General features: G+C 49.5%; 1 protein-coding gene across 2 annotated transcripts in view; it reads right to left on the bottom strand.

Annotated features, from left to right (window-relative positions):
- Positions 1-8,593: 8,593 nt before the first annotated feature.
- The window catches only part of EXOC4 (exocyst complex component 4), a 292,928-nt gene continuing 282,303 nt past the window's right edge, over positions 8,594-19,218 (bottom strand). For both annotated transcript variants that reach the window (XM_048301012.1, XM_048301013.1), the window contains one exon: positions 8,594-8,957. In XM_048301012.1, coding sequence (XP_048156969.1) covers positions 8,720-8,957 — 238 coding nt within the window. In that variant the 3' untranslated portion in view covers positions 8,594-8,719. The remainder of the gene's footprint in view (positions 8,958-19,218) is intronic.

Below are 19,218 nucleotides of genomic sequence, written 5' to 3'. Positions count from 1 at the left end.
AAGGCCACACGTAATCAAATTAATATCGAGCTGGGCAGCTTGTCCTTGTAAGACAGGGCTGGAGATTTCCTGGGAACAGATGAGAGGAAGAAAGGGCAGGTCCAAATCCAGTTTACAAGAACTGCCACCGAGCTTGGAGCACGGCCAGCAGAGCTAATGAGTTCTCAGCATGGACGTGTCCCAGAGTTTATTTCCTACCATCTGGAAAATGCCTGCCCTTCCACTGGGATTTGGGATGATTCAGGCAGGAGAAGGGATTATTAAAACCTCGGGATCACACTTGTCCTCCTTCCCTGTCTCCCCCCACCCCATCTGTTTGGCTTGGCAGAGCAGGGAGCAGCTCACTGGAAGCTCTGGGATGAGACGGCTCCTTGAAGACCCTTCTCCATGAGGGATGGAGTGAAATGATTGTGCATTTTGGGCTGGAGACAGATTGGTCCTGAACGGGGCCGTTACAAAAAAGGAGCAGAAACAAAATGCCTCGGTGGTGACAGGAATTTTGATGGACCCACAAAATAGCTGGGGTGGTGGGAAATGTCACCCCAGACCTCCTCCTTCCAGTGCCACATCCCTGGATGAGCACAGCACGTCCAGCCAAGGGGATCACCCACAGCATGTTCTCCTTTCTCAGCAGAAAGGAGGAAAAATTGAGCTTTTTCCTCCAGAAAGTGCACTCTGACAGCCGAGCAAGGCCATCCCCAGAGGGGCTGACAGCCGTCTGTCCATCTTCCTCCAGGATCTGTGCTGCTTTTTACACCTGGCCCATGATTTGTGCACTTCCCTCTGCCTTGTCAACCCTCTCTGCTGTCAGTTTAACTCCAGCTTCTCCGGGATCCCAACTGGCACCATTTCCTGGCAGGGTTTGGTGTTCCCACCTCCAGAATGTTGCCCTGCCCCTGGTTTGCTTAATTTGGTGCTCATCTGTTTCTCCTGGACAGCAAGGTTGGCCAGGAATGCTGGAGGAGCCATTCCCTGGCAGCTGTCCTTTCCCTCTGTGGAAAGGGGTCACATCTGAGGGTGCTGCACAGAGCTGTGCGCGTTGGTTTTGTGCTGGGTGGGGGGTTTGGTGGTAATGAATGTATTTTAAGGGGTCAGAGGGAAATCTCTCGTGTGTGCAGTGGGATGGCTCCAACCCAGTGACAGCCCCACAGGATCATGGAATCTCAGAGGCTGGAAAAGCTCTCTAAGATCACTGAGTCTAACCATTCCTGGATCAATGAAGTTCAGCGGTTTGGGATAGACTCGGTCCCAAATTATGTCTGAAAGAGCCCTCACTGCTCTCAGTTTCTCAAGCTAAAAGTTTAAAGTGGATGGAGCAGCCCAGGCAGGTGAGAAGTGATTCCAGCTGTGCTAATGAAGGAAAACTCGTTAATCTGTTGTTACCTCATTGGCTGAGGGGGCACAGATGGGTGAGATGTTTCCCCAAATATTTTAAATTTCAAACAGTGCTTGGCCGTGGTGTGAAATGTTCCCCAAATTCTCCTGGCTCTGGAACAGCAAACACTGAACGACCATTAAAAATAACCCCAAACCCCAGAGCTGAAGCTGTAAATCAGCAGTTACTGCCCTCATAAAACCTCCCCACTATTGACAGGGGGAGCACTTCACACTTCCGAGTGTTAATGGCAAACACTGGCCTTAAATACATTGATTTACCGTTCAATTATAAAAACAATCAGCTCCCCAATATGCACCACGTGCAAAGCAGATTTATGGGCAGCCCTTTGCACTTGTGAAAGCCCCACACAAATTCACTCAGCAACTCACCAAGAAGCTCCAGGCAATGAAAGGACCCAGCTGGATGTGGGGAGGAGGAAACTCCAAATGCTCCTGAGCTGGGAGAGAAGTGAGGCGGAAAGCAGGCAACTTAAATCCCATTAAACTCAGCTTTGCAGCTCCAGCTTTCATGGCGGTGGGGCAGAGGTGGGAGTTTATTTGACGCCTTCCCTTCAGCTTCTTCCCAGGGCTGTGTTCCTGGGATTCCTGCTGGGAGCACATCCAAGCTCCTTAAATCAGTTCCCTGCAGCCGATGGCTTGGGTTTATCCATTTCCCCTTGATCTTCTTGTGTTTCTTGCTGAACCTTCCCCAGATTTTCCCTGGGGGAGTTGGTGGCAGGAATGTCCATGTCCCATCAGAGGTGGCTGCCTGGAGCGTGGAGGCCTCGTGTGGGGACAGCTGCCAGCAGCCTGCAGGAGTCTGGAGAGTCTTGGATGAGGGGTCAGGAGTGGCTTGGGACATCACAGAGTTGTTGGAAAAGACCTCAAAGGTCATCGAATCCAACCATTCCCCAGCCCTGCTAAAGGTCACTACTGCCCATGTCCCCACGTGCCACATCCACACGGCTTTGAAACCCCAGGAATGGGGACTCCAGCGCTGCCCTGGACAGCCCTTTTGGGGAAGGACTTTTCCCAGTATCCACCCTGCCCCTGCCCTGGCCCAGCCTGAGGCCGTTCCCTCTCTCCTGTCCCTGTTCCCTGGGAGCAAAGCCCGACCCCCCCGGCTGCCCCCTCCTGTCAGGGACTTGTGCAGAGCCACAAGGTCCCCCCTGAGCCTCCTTTGCTCCAGCCTGAGCCCCTTTCCAGCTCCCTCAGCTGCTCCAGCCCCTTCCCAGCTCCGTTCCCTTCTCTGGACACGCTCCAGCCCCTCCATGTCCTTTTTTTCATGAATGACCAGAGCTGTCCCCAGGATTCCAGGGGGTCCCTCAGCAGGGCCAGCACAGGGGACAGTCCCTGCCCTGGGGCCTTCCTGGGCCCGGTTCTCTCTCTCCTTAGTCCTGGTTCTGCTCAGCTCAGGCTCAGCCTCCCTGTGCCTGTCAGAGCCCAGCGATGGAGAGGGGACTAAGCCAGGAGCAAGAGCAGCAGCATGGAAAGACAGAGGCATGGAAAATAACCATAATATTAATTAAAGTCACCACAGGCCTTTGAAAGTGCTCAGCACCGGGGGCAGGATTCCGACTGCTTTGTGCTTTCCTCTCCTTTTCTCAGCCCTGCTTTCTCCTCTCCGACAGTGGCTGGGTGCCACGGGATGAGCTGAGGCAGCCCAAGGAGGGATCTGTCTGTGCCAAACACATTTCATGCTGCAACTCAGCAGAGGAAATTACAAACACTGAAGTCCAAGGCCTGAGCAGTCCAATTTTCTCCCGATTGCCACTGTGCCTCAGCTTAACAGAGTAAATAATGAACACCGATGCAATGAACTTCCTGATAAATATCTCCTGATGAATTTCTCACAGGTCATCCAAAAGCAAATTTAATGATTACATGCTGGCCGCAGCCACCGAGGTTTTTTGTTCCTGGCTCGGTGGTTAGGTCCAATCAGCAAAGGAAGGAATAGAAAATAAAGTGAAATGCCTCATTTCTGAGCACGCTCCCTGTTCAGTGCAAAAGCTGAAATTTGAACTGCAGGGCACGGGCAGCTCCAGCTCAGATTAGGATGGGAATAGTGGAAGGCCCTGCAATGAAAGGAATGAAAGAACAGGGCCAGTCCACCAGGGACCGTGGCCTGGAGAGCAACATTTGACTTCCCTGGATCTCAGCTTTCTTTGGAGTTTATCATGTTTGGAGCACAGAGTCCCCAGGGCCCAACATCCCCTGCTCTGCATTCACAGCCTTGCCCCGGGCTCGGGATGCTCCTGGGATGTAACTGATGTGGGTCACTGGATATTTAAAGTGTGGTAGGATGAATCCTTGGCTAATAAATTCCTGAAATTAGAGCTCAGGCAGCTTTGCGGCCAAGGTCTGCGGTGGTGAGCACGGCTTGCCTATCACAGGATGTTCCACTGTGGGAAGGAATCCCAAAGCCTCAGGATCAGTGTGCAAGTGGCCTCAGCTCCGTAAAACGACTCCTTTTCCCTGCAAACAGAGCTCCCTGCTCGTCTGTGAGCAACAGAACTGACATTGCTGCAGTGCTGGCTTCCTCCTGGCACCTCTTCCCTGCTCGCTGTCTGAGCGCCCTCCCCTTCACTGCCATCACCACATCCAGAATGAGATTTGCAATTGTGATTCATGCTAATAAAATAAAACTGCTGCAATAAAAGACAAAGGGAGAGCCTCAGTGGAGAGGCTGCTCAGCAAACCTCTCCAGCCAGAGCTGTCTGGGAATGGCAGGTGATGACTTTGGGGGGGAGCCGCACCTTGATATCCCTGGTGGGTCCGTCCATCCATCCATCCATCCATCCATCCATCCATCCATCCATCCATCCATCCATCCATCTCTATCCTATCTATGCACATCCAATATATGAATTTATATCTTCCAGGCAGGTTTGTATCATCCTTAATCAAGAGGATAAGAAGAGGGAAGGAACCCTCAGGAGAGGATGTGTTGGAGGCTGACACTCAAACTACGAAAGGAACCAGAGCAATTTGCTTTTCCTTCCACCTTTCCTATTGTGTCTGGTGCAGGCTTTGAAATTGTGGGATAATTAAAACCCGGTAAAGATTATGAGGCTGTAAAAAGGAAATTGTGAAACTCCCATGAACTTTTACAGCCCCCATGAAAACGTTTTAGCCTTGCGGTCTGGAGAAGTATTTCCTTGTCTGTTTAAGCACTAAAGGAGCACTTCCATGGAATGATTCCTGGCACAGCTGCCAGCATTTCATGGGGATTTACAGAACAGAACCTCCAGGCTTTGTCTGTGAACTGTTGTGTCCTGCAGGGTCAGGTCAGGACAGCAAAACGATTTGTAGGGAAAGACTGGAGCAGGGAACAGAATCCCAGGATGGGTTGGGTTGGATGGGACCTTAAAGCCCATCCAGTGCCACTCCTGCCATGGGCAGGGACACCTCCCACTATCCCAGGCTGCTCCAAGCCCCAATGTCCAGCCTGGCCTTGGACACTGCCAGGGATCCAGGGGCAGCCCCAGCTGCTCTGGGAATTCCATTCCAGCCCCTGCCCACCCTCCCAGCCAGCAATTCCCAATTCCCAATCTCCCATCCAGCCCTGCCCTCTGGCACTGGGAAGCCATTCCCTGGCTCCTGTCCCTCCAGGCCTTGGCCCCAGTCCCTCTGCAGCTCTCCTGGAGCCCCTTTAGGCCCTGCAAGGGGCTCTCAGCTCTCCCTGGATCCTTCTCTTCTCCAGGGGAACATTCCCAGCTCTCCCAGCCTGGCTCCAGAGCAGAGGGGCTCCAGCCCTGGAGCAGCTCCAGAGCCTCCTCTGGACTCTCTCCAGCAGCTCCAGGTCCTGCTGCTGTTGGCTCCAGCCCTGGATGCAGAACTGGAGATGTTCTGTGCTCCTGTCCCAGAGTGAGGAATGGGTCCCTCCTGCAGGGCAGATTTGGGGTACATCGTGCTCTGTGCAGCTCAGGTCGAAGATAAAGGAGGTTCCTGGGATATTTGCACCATTTCCAACACCCTCCTGTGGTTTTTTCCCTTTGGGAAACCATGTCCCACTGCAAACGTGTTACAAATGCCTGTGGGGCTGAGTTCCACAGGCTGGGATGGAGAAATAGGAACCAGACAACAAGAAAGGAAAAGTCAATACTGGGAAGGCAGAAAAGTTTCCCGAGGGCTGGTGCTTTCAGGAGCCTCGAGCTTCTGTTCCATCCCTAAGAGCTGCTAAATCCAGGACAGCCAGAGCCTGATAAATCTGGACAGGATCACGAGGACACCCGAGCACCAATGAGGGACTGTGGGACTTGGCCCAAACCCAAGAAGGTGGTGGCTCCTCTGTGGAGAGGACTCCAGACACCTGGTGACCAAATGTGCCCTCAGGGGACATGGCAACACCTCGGGAGCCCCTGGTGGGTCAGAGCCACCTTCTTCTTCAACCCCCTTAGGATTGGCCCCCTAAATGTGGCTCCAGATGGATGCTGAGGAGGGTGTGTGGACACGGTGAGGCGATTGTCTGAGGAGTTATTTACTCCCAACCACAACAGCTTGTCTCTACCCACAGCCCAGCTCAGTAAACAAAAAATGTTCCCAAAATCTCTCCCCCACACCCACTCCATCTCCTGTCAGTGAGGGAGGATTTGAAACAAACACCAACACTCAGGCCAGAGCCTTTGCAAGGGGATCTTTTCCCTCCTATCCGATCTAAACCTTCCCTGGTGCAACTTGAGGAGGTTTCCTGTTGCTTAGGGGAGAACAGACCAAATCCCACCTGGCTACAACCTCTTGTACGGGAGTTGTAGAGAGTGAGAAGGTTCCCCCTGAGCCTCCTTTTCCCCAGGCTGAGCAACTCTCCGAGATAAACAACCCAACGTCTGTGCTTCACAATCCCAACAGCCGTGGTGTGCTACACTTTCGGTGGGAGGAAAACACGGTTCGTTCCAAAACCTCCTTCCCAGGAAAAAATACTCAGCAAGGACTCTTGGATGAGGATTCTTTCTTGCAACATCCTCTTGGAATCCTGGAATTAAGGTTGGAAAAGACCTCTAAGATCATTGAGTCCAACGTTCTTGTGATGTGGAGAGGAAGCTGGAGCAAGGAATGTCAGTGTGGGGCTGGAATGAGGTGCTCGGGGTCTGGATTCCCACATTCCACATGCTGCTCCTGCCTTTCTCCACGGTGTGATCCCTGGAATACCCAGGGAATATTTACTTCCCTCGTGAAGGTTTGGAGGGGACTGAAAGTCTGAGCACTTGAGGAGAGATACCAGTTAATTATAAGCTCCAATTACCTCAGTTGCTAAAGCTTCTCCTTCCTCTCCACCTGCTGCAGGTGAGTCCCTGAGTCACTGCTGCTCTGTTCACACCTTGTGGGGCTGTGATGGACGACGTGAGGGGCAGCTCGAGGAAAAATACTTAAAATAATTTATTTTAGAAGCAAAAATACTCCCAAAGATGAGATTTTCCTGATTTTATCCAATGTGTCCTGGCCCCCACCAGCACAGCTGCTGGGTGGGTGGGAAATGTGGACTGCAAAGCTTGAGATCAGCAAAGCAGAGCCTCAGATTAGGAAGAAATTAAAGTCAAAGGGAATAAAACCCAACCTGATGTTAGCCCACAGCCACCCAGTCTGAATTCAGAGCTCCTCACACATCACTCCTGCACCTCAAAGGGTCTGAAATGGGGTTTCCATGTACCAAGCAGCTGCTTTTCCCTTTTCCAGAGGCTGGGTAGGGAATATCCAGGATTGCAGGAGCTGCACCGCAGCACTTCTCAATGTCTGAGCAGGTGAGCACAGATCTGTGATCCCAGGAACATCCCATCACCATCCCTCACGGAATTCTCCACCCTCCTACAAACCCATCAGGAAAAGGGAGGAACTCCTGCAGTTAACGGCCAATATTGACATGAGAGAAATCGGGATTAGGAATAAAATAAGGAAAAACCCCAGAAAAAGGTTCCTAACAATGACAAGTGATGGGCTCTGCTTTTCACATGCATGTTGAGAAGCCTCTTGAGTTGGTCTGTGGCAGGTGAGGGTTGGACTGAATGACTCAGAAAATCATTTCCCCACTGATAGAGCCTTGGAGAACATTGAATTTGGCCCTGGAAAGGAATCTTTTAAACATCTCAGGAATGACACTTCTTAAAAACAGCCAGCCAAACCACCAGAGCCTTGAAACATCCTTTAATTCTGCAATTTCAAGGTTGACACACAAAGCACCTACAGCTCAGAGAGAACCTTTTTCAGCACAGGAAACCCAGCTGGGTCCCCAATTTTCTTGGCAAATACAAGTGCGGCGTATTCTGATTTTGGAGGAACAAGGAACCTTTTGCCAGGTGGATTTACAGAGTCAAGGCAGGGCAGAAATGGTGCTCTGGATTTGGGATCTGCCCTCATGCCCTTGCTGATCATTGGTGCTGAGCTACACAACCCCTGCCCGTCCTTCCAGTGCATCAAGTGACAGCCACAAAATCTCTTCTGAGCTGGGGGGGACTCAAAGATAATATTCAGAACAAGAGAATGAAGTTTTTTGTTATTTTATATTGGCAATTTTCTCCTTCATCCACGCAGCGCTGCGGGAGCCGGCGCCAGATGGCTCCGGGATAATGAAAGAGGAGAGGTGGAAACAAATGGTCCCGTGTTACCTCCCACGTGGAGAACTGGCTGATCAGCACCTGAAGGGATAAACAATTCCATCCTTCAGCAGTGGAAACAGCAGAAAACTTCACGTGGCTACAACTTGAAGAGAGCACTGGCAGAGCTCTCCAAAAAACATCTCAAAACCATCAAGATCCCCCCGTGTGACCAACAGGTCTGGGCTTGACTGGCAGGGTGCTGATTATTTAGTGTGGTCTGAACCTCCGAGACCCAATTTTCCCTTTTCCCACCCCACAGCTCCCTCTGCATCTCGAGGCGAAGCAGCAGCAACAGAGCAAAGCCGAATATCCCGCCCCAAACCCCAGTGGGACACCGTTCCTGCTGTGGAATCGCTTCGGGGAGAACATGAAGGAAGCATTACGTGGATACACACTGAAACCACCCCAACCCCAAATCTCAAATGGCATTTCCCTCCTCACCACAATGCCCAAAAGATTTGCGCTTTTGCCTTTGATTAAAACAAAACAAAACCCAAAAAAACCCTCCAACCAAACAAAAAAGAAACCAACAAAAAATAAAAAAAACCCCAAAACCCTAAAAAACCCAAAGCAAACCAAACAAAGAAAACCAACATAAACCCCCTCCCAAAACCCCAAAAAACCCGAAAACAAATAAACAAAAAACCCCCAAACAAAACAAAACGAAACAAAACCAAACAACACGAAAACCCAAACAAAAACACTTGGAGGTGCCACCCGCCAGCCCCACGTGAGCTGGGTGGCAGAGGAGGTCACACAGTGGTGATCTTCTTGTCCTTGGTGGCCTGTTTGATGGCAGCCTGCTCACAGATGATCTCCTTGAGCCGCTGCAGCCTCATGTTCTGCGTGGTTTGGTCCCCCACGCCCGTCTGGCTGCGGTGCAGCAGGTTCAGGGCGTAGATGTATTCCAGCTCCGTGTACTTCACGCCCTGGTCCACCACCAGGTTCAGCAGCTCATCTGCTGTGTTGTAGAGCATCTCGTAGTACTGCCTGGAAAGAGAAAAAAAAACCTGGGTAATTGTGCTGCTGGATGGTCCAGACCTTTATTTTTGCAGAATTCCAAAAGTTGTTGCTTTTATTCAGCAGTGCCACGAGCAGAGAAAGCTGAACAAAGCCTGGACATCCTCCTACTGAACATCATCCTAAAATCCCACAATGATTCGGGTTGGAAGGGACCTTAAAGCCCATCCACCGCCACCCCTGCCATGGGCAGGGACACCTCCCACTATCCCAGGCTGCTCCAAGCCCCAATGTCCAGCCTGGCCTTGGACACTTCCAGGGATCCAGGGGCAGCGCCAGCTGCTCTGGGAATTCCAGCCCAGCCCCTGCCCACCCTCCCAGCCAGGAATTCCTTCCCAAGATCCCACCCCAATCTCCCCTTTCCCACTGGGAAGCCATTCCCTGGCTCCTGTCCCTCCTGCCCTTGGCCCCAGTCCCTCTGCAGCTCTCCTGGAGCCCCTTTAGGCCTTGCAAGGGGCTCTCAGCTCTCCCTGGAGCCTTCTCCTCTCCAGGTGAGTGATACCAAATCTCTCAACCTTCAGGAGACTTAGGGAAGGAGAACTGAAAGGATCCCGATGTGGCTGCAGGCACCACAGGACAGCAAGGATTTGTTTCAGCCAAATATTCAGCATTTTTTTGGCTGAGGAGCAAAGCAGGGAGGGGCTGGAGCAGCTGAGATGAGGTCCCTGCATGACTCCTCCAGCTTCTGCAGGACAACAAGGGCAGGTGGAATAAATGATTTCAAACTCAGGAGCAGGGGCTCCATGAAAAGTTCTCACCTCCCTCCCTTCCTGTCCTCCTTGAATGCATTAAAACAGCGACCAGGGCAAGCATGGCAAAGCTGAATACTGAATTCCTCTTTGAGGCTCTCAGGGGTGGCTGTGCCTTTGCAGAGAGCACCCAACACTGCCAGACTGCAAATCACAGCAGTGGCTGCAGCTTTGGAGGCTCTCAGACCTCACCTGCCGAGCTCTGGGCCTTCAGAGCTCTGCATTTTCAGCTCCTGTGCCCAGAGACTGGGCCCAAACAGCTGCTGATGGAGCCAGGTGAGATGGAGGAAAGGCTGCTGGATGGAGAATGAGGGCTCCAAAATCAGGGATTTTTGGAAAGGAGGGGGCAGCCGGGGGGGGTTGGGCCCTGCTCCCAGGGAACAGGGACAGGACAAGGGGAAACGGCCTCAGGCTGGGCCAGGGGAGGCTTAGGTTGGATAGTAAAGGAAATTTCTTCCCCAAAGGATTTTCCAGCCCTGGCACAGCTGCCCAGGCAGGGGTGGAGTCCCCATCCCTGGAAGTGTTCCAAAGGCATTGGAATTGGCACTGGGATGAGGTTTAGTGGTGACCATGGTGGTTTGGGTTGGAAGGGACCTTAAAGCCCATCCAGTGGCACCCCTGCTTTGATCCCTTCTCTTCTCCCCCCAGATATCCCTTGCTGAGCCCTGGAAGCTCTTCCTGCTCAGGCTGAGGATCTGGGAAGGGTACATCAGCTTCCCCGTGCTCGGCTGTGCCCACGTTAAAGCCAAAAGAAAGCTTGGAAAGCTAAATTTCCTCTTTGGATAGGAATGCCAATCCCATATAATTATTTATTAACCTGTTTGTCAGATGATAGACGGAGCTGTTGATGATGATTAATTCCTTTCCTCAGTTTTAAACCTCAACTTTACAAACACAAAGCAGTTTCCCGGCGTTCCACGGAGCACATTCCCCTCACCTGTCCTCCGTTTATTTATTCCCTCCATCCTTTACACCTCGCTTTCCTCAGCCTCCTCTTGATAATCAGAAGAGGGTTTATAATGGCAGGGCCAAACACACTCGTGAAAGGAAAATGAAGAGCCTTAAATAAAAAATCACAGAACAAGAGGCTCATCCCACTGCCTCTTTCATATTTCATTATTTGATAACATCAGAGGCTGAGTCCATCAGAGCTGCTCGGGCGAAGGCAAACAGGAGAGTGTCTGATCAATATTTATTAATACTTTCAAAGACAAGGAAGGCAAAGTTGAGCAGACTCTGGAATGGAGTGAATAATTACTCATGCAAATCGGGCTTGGCCGCAGGCGCTGCCACGCCGGAGCGGCAGGTTTTTAATTGCACCCAATTAAAAATGCACACCTTGTGCTCCTTCCCTGCTGCTTTGCTTGCTCCCCTTTTTATTTCAGAGGAAATTTTTAATTAGAAAATAATCTGATCCTGAAAAGAGCGACAGATGAATCCTGTGTTTGTGAGGTGCAGGATTCGTCAGTCAGCCCAGATTTAGGACAGGTGAGGAAGGAGCTGTGAGGAAAAGCTGGGGCTGTGCTGCTGAGCTTGGCCAGGGACCAGGTTGCGCAGCTTTAGTCCTTGTTCCCTCTTTTAAGGAGCTCTGGCACCTTGGGAAGGCCGTGGAGCAAAACTTCCCTGCCCCTGGGTCCCTGGAAGTGTCCAAGGCCAGGCTGGACGGGGCTTGGAGCAGCCTGGGATTGGTGGAAGGTGTCCCTGCCCATGGCCAGTGGATGACTTTGGAGGTCCCTTCCAACCCAACCCATTCCAGGGCTGTGGGAATGCAGCTGATGGGAACAAAGTGTCCCAGGGACTCATCCCAACAGGGAAATCCTTTTATTTCCGTGTTTATTCACACAGTCATCACTTATTTGTGTTCTGCTGAAAAGCACCAGTGGGATTTGTTGAGCTGATCTGATCGGAGAGGCTTTATACACAAAAACATGGAACAGGTTCTTAGGGAGTGTCTCTCCCGAGTTCCTATGGAATAACAGCTGCTCTTTACGAGGGGAGGAAGCATTAATCTGCTCCAAGCCTTCAGCTCTTCAGGATGGTAAAAAAACTTCTCCACTGGCATCCAGCCCCGGTGTTGATGGCAATATTTTGGGGAATGAGGAGTGAAGGACTGCCTGAGGTATCCCAAATCATTAATATCCTGCTCATAGAGGATAATTAACTAATTTTGATGGTTTGGACGGCAAGGACTTGTTAATTTTTAAAAAATAAAATCCATTTTTCATATGATGAACTCACATCTCAACCAAGACACCCGGGGCCTGCTCCGCTGACCACTGGCAACGGGACTGAGTGCAAAGTTGCCTTGAGGTTTTTTGGCATTTTTTAGGACAAACCTAAGAACAAAGAATACAAAACTGAACTCTCCCTGCTCCCTTTACCCATCTGGAATTGCCCCTGGAAGGTCCACCATGACACGAAGAACAGCTCTGTGCTAAGAGCAGATAGGGAAGGTTAAATATCCCTTTAATGGGATGGAAATGGTTCCCAGCTGCAGGAAAAAAACATCCTGTGGGCCAACCAAAAGTGCAGAAGCCACCTGACCCCCAAACCAGTTTGTTTTTGTTGGGTTTTAAGCAGCACTTTTAAAAGAAAACAGCAAATTGCCAACAATGAACCCATTTCACAAGGAGGCATTTTGAGCTTGTATATAGAGAGAGATCCACATTTAAAAAATGGTCTCTTGAACTCTGTTCTTGCAGAAAGAGAATAAAAATTAAGAAGCTTTCTCATTTAGGGAAAAAAAAAATCTCGGGAAAGGCAATGAGGATGAACCCAGCTCCTCTGAGGGCTGTTAATACCATTCTCCATTTAAATGCTAATGTTCACCTATAACCCAAAAAAAAAACCAAAAGAAGTTTCAAAAGGTGGCCAGGTGAATTCCAAATGAAATTCTGATTTCCCTGAGAACGACTTGATGTCTTCTTCAGAGGAGGACCTTGGGTGTGATGTTTCAGAATAAAGGATCTCACTTTAATTATCCCTTCCTGCTCTGCCTTGGTGCCGGCAGGAATGGATTCACCGGGCAGGAATTCCAGTCTGGGGGCTGAATTAGCCAAAGGGAACAACAAAAAAAGGAGAGATCGAAATCCTGTCCCTTATCTCCCTCTCTTCTGGGGGATTAGGGAGGCGCTTTGGCAGCACCCGGAATTGCTGCTCTAATGGGAAAGTCCCAAAGGTTAAGTAGGAAGCTCTTACAGGGAATCGGGATAAAAACTAAATGAGGGGAGAGGGAGACGGGATAGAAGGAAGATTTTATGATGAGGGTGGGGAGGGGCTGGGAGAGAATTCCCAGAGAAGCTGTGGCTGTCCCTGGATCCCTGGAAGTGTCCAAGGCCAGGTTGGAGCAACCTGGGATAGTGGAAGGTGTCCCTGCCCATGGCAGGGGTGGAATTCCATGATCTTTAAGGTCCCTTCCAACCCAAATCCTTTGATTTTATGGAAAACCACCAGATAGGACAAGCAAGAAGTTGAAGATGATAAAAAAGACCGAAGCTGTGATTATAAAATCACTCAGTTTTGATATTTGCAGATCATGGTGGAACAATGACATTTAAACAGAGAGGGGACAAGAGTGAGTGCAAAAAAACCGGAAAACACAGCAAGAAATGAGGTAACTTCAGTCAAATAAGGCAGAATAAATGGATTTTCAGGCCTGGCTTGACCAAGAAGAAAATCCCATGGGGCATTTTTCCCTTTGGAGTCATTAGAGGTGGGAATTGGGGAAGAGCTGAGAACGGTTACAGGAGCTGGGGCAGGAGAGCCGAGCTCCGGCCAGCAGGAGTTTGTGAAGGTAATTTTGAAAGTTCAGAACACCGAAGGAAAATCCAGGTAAAGCAGCAATTACTGTAATTTCTGCGCCTCGTGAAGACTGCAGGGATGTTTGCACACATGTGTCAGTGAGCAGCATTTTAAACCAAAAATCTGCAAATATGGGAGGGAGCTGCTTGTTCCATCTCCAGAGCTTCTGACAACAAGACGGAAAACAGGGATGGGACAGCTGCATCTCAGCTTTTCATGGAATCACAGATGGGTTGCAAAGGACCTCAAAGATCATCGAATTCCAACCCCCTGCCATGGGCAGGGACACCTCCCACTATCCCAGGCTGCTCCAAGAAACCTGGGACAACGCAAGCCTGGCCTGGGACACTTCCAGGGATGGATCCAGTTCCACTCTCCAACCACTGCTCATCGTAAGTTGCAGCTACAACCCTAAAATAAGGGAATACCATCACCCTCAGGACACCATTCCACGGGGGCACTTGGTCAGGTTTCTTCCTTGATTTTCAGTTAACCTGGAGCAGTTCTGGGGACAGCACCAAGAATGCTCCTTCTGTGCCTCCAGAAGAACCCAAAGTGCTTTAGAGGAGCTCACATCAGAGATGGTTTTGCTGTTCTGGTCAACCTCAGCTCCTCTCAGATGCCACACCAAGACCTGGACACTTCTCCTGTCTGCCTGGAGTGAGGAAGAAGCCCCTACATGATTGCATGGACTGAAAAAAAACCCAAAAGGAGGCAAAAAATGTTCCTATCACTGTGATCTCCATCGTCTCTGTGCTCATCTACAGCCCTTTGGAAGCAGCTGCCCCATCACCACACGGGGCAGAATTTGGGGCAGGAGGCACACGTGGGTCTGGGGCTGTGCTACCACAAGAACATAAAAAAACCCCACTTAAAAACCTAAAATGTGCAAACTTCCAAGGTGGGAAATTGTTTGGGAAAGAAAACAAAGCATGAGAGGAGGAAATCAAAGTGAATTTGGAGTGCAGTGGTGCTTCACACCCCTGCAAATCACAGCCCTTAATAACCAACCAAGGGATGGAAGGATAATATTGCCTGGTTCTTCGTAAAGCTGGAAGAATAACTAAAATTAAGTCATTTATCCAAGGCAGGAAAAAGTATCAGAGTTGGGAAGCCCTCACCCTTTGCTCAGCACCCACACAGGGCTCTGATCAGGTACAGAGCCAGGCAAGAAAAACAGTTGTATTTATTCAAAAGGCACAAGTGCAACCTTCTAATTAGAGACAACCTCGTTAGAAATTCCAATTATTCTCCCTTTTAAAGTTTAAACCACAGAGACAGCGCAGGAAGCCCTACATACAAATCAGCTCACCTGGGGGTTTGCTTTTTATACAGATGAAGGCAGTTTGGGATTAAACCCACCCCCAGCCAACACCTTTGGGTGCCACGTGCAGCTCTGTCACTGGGTTTGTCACCGCTGCAGAGCTTTTTGTCAAACACAGAAATCACCGCTGAAATGCAGAGCTCATTAGCAAAGGGAAGGGGAAGGGACGTGCAGAACGTCACCACCCTTCCCAAAGCTCTCTCCTGTTCTCCCTCCTCCTTTTTATCCTGATATTTATCCATGTTATCTATTCTTTCTTCATTAATATTTCCTTCTTGTTTCCTTTGCCCTTCCTCCCGAGGTTCATCACTTGGACAACGTTGCCCTGCTGGGAACATGAGCTCAAGCTGTGCCAGGGGAGGCTCAGGTGGGACATCAGCAGGAATTTCCTCATGGAAAGGGTTGGTGAACATTGGAATTGGTCTCCCAGGGAGGTCTGGAGTGCCCATCCCTGGAGGTGTCCAAGGATGTGGCACTCAGGGCTCTGGGCTGGTCACAAGGTGGGGATCGGGCACAGCTTGGATTCCATGACCTTGGAGGACTTTTCCAACCTCAACAACCCCAGGATTCTGTGAATGGGGATCTCTGAGCATCACCACGTGCACGGAGCACTTAAAACCCACCCCTGAACAACTCCAAGCCCCCTCCCAGCGTGCAGGGAGACACAGTAATTACACAGCTTTTCAAAGGAAGGATAAATCCACTAAACCCCATTAAATAATTCTTCAAAAAACAATGTCTGAGCCACTCCTTGGAGCTCCGAACCGGCTGATCCTAATGAAAGATGGAAATTCTTGCTCTCCAAATGGAACTTTATAGGGTATTAAACAAGCACCCTCAGCACTTATCTAAATCTTTAATTAGTTCTATAATATACTGATGATATCAAGGCTAATTAAATTTATACAGATAAAGAGCAATGAAATTCTAGCCAAGTGAGCTGGAAAGTACATATTAAATAGTAAATTTAATGGCTCAGGAAGATAAATGCAATTTTATATAAAAAAAATTAAATTCAATTTACATGTTGTATTAAAATTGATTTTGAGTGTGCAAATGATTGGAAAAAAATCTTTTTAATAGATCAGTAAAAGTGTTAATCTGGCCTGTTTAAATATCAGTTATTAATGCCAGCATTTGCAAACAAGCCACACACATTTGCGTTTTACTGCATATAGTAAAAAACCCAAAAAATTATCTATACCATCTGCCAGTTTACAAGGAATATTAAAGGGATTTTTCCCCTTGCCTCATGCATAAATGAGAGGGAACGTGGGAATGAATGTAGCCTGAAAGAAGAGGGAGTCAGCACTTCCATGGAAAGTGCTGCAGAGACTGCTCCAGTCAGCAAAAAACCCCACCATTTTCACTCCCCTTTGGGATCAACAATTACTGCGGCAACACCCCGGCTTTATTTCGGATCAAGTGATGTGGAACTGGATGCGATCGGGGACGTGCTCAGTGGTGCCAGCTGAGCTTTGATAAACCAGCAGCGGTTGGGAGCTGCTGAGGGGTGAAGGACACAACGGGATGTGCCTGGTGGGGACAGAACAGTGAATGGGGGGGCAGAAGCTCAAGTAGGGCCCTCAAGTCAGTGTCTGCCTGTAGTAGGTCATGGTTGGATCCAACAAGTCAATATCTGCCTGTAGTAAGTTGTGTTTGGGTTCAACAAGTCAGTGTCTGCCTGTGGTAAGTACGGTTGGGTTCCACACGTCAACGTCTTCTTGTAGTAGGACATGGTCAGGTCCAACAAGTCAGTGTCTGCCTGTAGTAGTTGTGGTCAAGTCCAGTAGTAGGCTGTGGTCAGGTCCATCAACCCAGTGTTTGCCTGTAGTAGGCTGTGGTCAGGTTGTGGTCAGTAAGTCAATGTGTGCCTGTGATAAGTATGGTTCGGTTCCACAAATCAATGTCTGCTTGTAGTACGCATGGTTAAGTCCAGTAAGTCAACGTAGTAGGTTGTGTTTGGGTTCCACAAGTCAGGGTCTGCCTGTAGTAGTTGTGGTCAGGTCCATTAAGTCTGTAGTAGTTGTGGTCAGGTCCAGTATTAGGCTGTGGTCAGGTCCATCATCCCAGTGTTTGCCTGTAGTAGGTTGTGGTCGGGTCCAGCAAGTCAATGTCTGCCTGTAGTAGGCTGTAGTTGGGTTTAACAAGTCAGTGTTTGCCTGTAGTAGGTTGTGACTGGGTTCCATCAACTCAATGTCTGCCTGTAGTAGGTTGTGACCAGGTCCACTAAGTCTTTAGTAGTTGTGGTCAGCTCCAGTATTAGCCTGTGGTCAGGTCCATCAAGCCAGTGTCTGCCTGTAGTAATTATGGTTGATTGCAACAAGTCAGTTTCTGTCTGTAGTAGGCTGTAGATTGGTTCCACAAATCAGTGTCTGCCTGTAGTAGTTGTGGTCAGGTCCATTAAGCCTGTAGTAGTTGTGGTTGGGTCCAATAAGTCAATGTCTGCCTGCTGTAGGTCACGGTCAGGTTCAACAAATCAATGTCAGCCTGCAGTAGGTTGTGGTTGGGTTCCACAAGTCAGTGTATGCCTGTAGTAGGTCATGGCTGGGTCCATCAAGCCACTGTTTGCCTGTAGTAAATATGGTTGAGTCCAACAAGTCAATCTTTGCCTGTAGTAGGTTGTGGTCAGGTCCAAGAAGTCAATGTCTGTCTGTGGTGGGTTGTGGTTGAGTCCACCAACTCAGTGTGTGGAGTAGTTGTGGTCAGCTCCAGTATTAGGCTGTGGTCGGGTCCATCAAGTCAGTGTTCACCTGTAGTAATTATGGTTGATTCCAACAAATCAGTTTCTGTCTGTAGTAGGCTGTAGTTGGGTTCAACAAATCAATTTCTGTCTGGAGTAGGTTGTGCAGAGTCCATCAAGTCAATGTCTGCCTCTAGTAGGCTGGGGTTGGGTTCCACAACTCAGGAACCTGTAGTAGGCCATGGTTGGGTTCCACAACTCTGTGTTCCCCTGTTGTAGGTCGTGGTCAGGCCCTGGTGCTTCCCAGGAGCTTTGAACCCCTGGCTGGGGTCGCACAAACAGCCCCAAACTGTTGAAAACACCACTCCATGTTTTTTTTCTGGCCACCTTTGTTCATTTACTTTGAATGCTGTGGTGGCTTCCAAAATTAGGGAATGGAGAGTTTTTGTGGGCAAGCTGACACCAGATCAAATTTGTTGTAACTTTTTCTTGATCACATTGATGTTTTCCATGGAAGAGTTTATTTTTTAGGATTCTCTTGCATCATGGCCCTTTTTTTTCTCTCCTGGTGCCTTGATCCAGCCTAGAAACTGCTGACATTGGGAAGGGACCTGCTGGCACGGAGTTACCCAAACCAGGAGGAAACAAATCCTGCAGCAGCCTCCAACCCAACCCAGTGACCCATCACATCAGTGCCACCACCACCACGACCTCAAGGACATGACTGCCACCATCCAAGGAGAAGAAATGGGACACAAAGAAACCAGGATGGGTTCAAGGCCGAATTTTGAGATGTCCAGAAGTAGCGGACATCAACATGGAACTGTGGATCTCCTGGATGAGGGATTAAGAGCTTCAACCCTCTCCTCCTTGCTTTCTGTGCTAGCTGCTGGCCTGAGGAACATTTCATCCCAACTCCGCCAGTTCTCAGCACTTCTCCTGATGCTTGGAAACCTCCAGGTTTGAGGCCACAGGTTTTTATGGGCAGCTGCTGCTCATTTGCAGCATTTTTGGCTGAAATTTTTCTTCCCTCTCTATCATTCTGAGGGTAAAAGTCTTATTTAGAGGGACTGAAACCCACCACTCCTAAAAGAGCAGCTCCCACACTGCCGTATGCAGCACAACTGCAGCCTCTTCTGGCCATTCCTGGTGGGTTTAGCTCCAATTATCCCAAATTTTTGAGCCAATAGAGCTTCACTACAATATTTTTTTTGCCAGGCAGCAGATCTGAGCATTTAAAATGAAAATATTATCAAGGCAATGTCAGTGCAGGGTGAGACCCACAGCTGTAGATGTGGTTTTTATCTCCACTCTCCGCTGCATGGAAAAAACAGGTTTTACTAGTGGAATACCTTGGAGTTGCATCCCTTTGCTCATCACTTTTTATGTGACTCCTTGGAAACAAAACCGGTCCCCACAGAGGGAGAAGAGAATCCCTGCACTGCTTCTGGACTGGTGGAGTAGATCAGAGCCATCAGAAGCACAGCAATTCTCTGAACTGCTTTTCATCTCCTTCCAGAAACGCACCTTCAACTGCACAAAACCTCCAAAGGACTCTGCTGGGAGAGCTGAACCTGGAGTTTTCTGTAGTGATTTATTAATTTATCGACCTCTCTCAATTCCCATTTGAGAATTTCCCGACGCACTTTGGAGACACCTCGTCCAGAACTTCTC

The sequence above is a fragment of the Corvus hawaiiensis genome, chromosome 4, assembly GCF_020740725.1.
Source record: "Corvus hawaiiensis isolate bCorHaw1 chromosome 4, bCorHaw1.pri.cur, whole genome shotgun sequence".
Lineage (NCBI taxonomy): Eukaryota > Metazoa > Chordata > Aves > Passeriformes > Corvidae > Corvus > Corvus hawaiiensis.
This window is presented reverse-complemented; position numbering and strand designations above follow the sequence as displayed.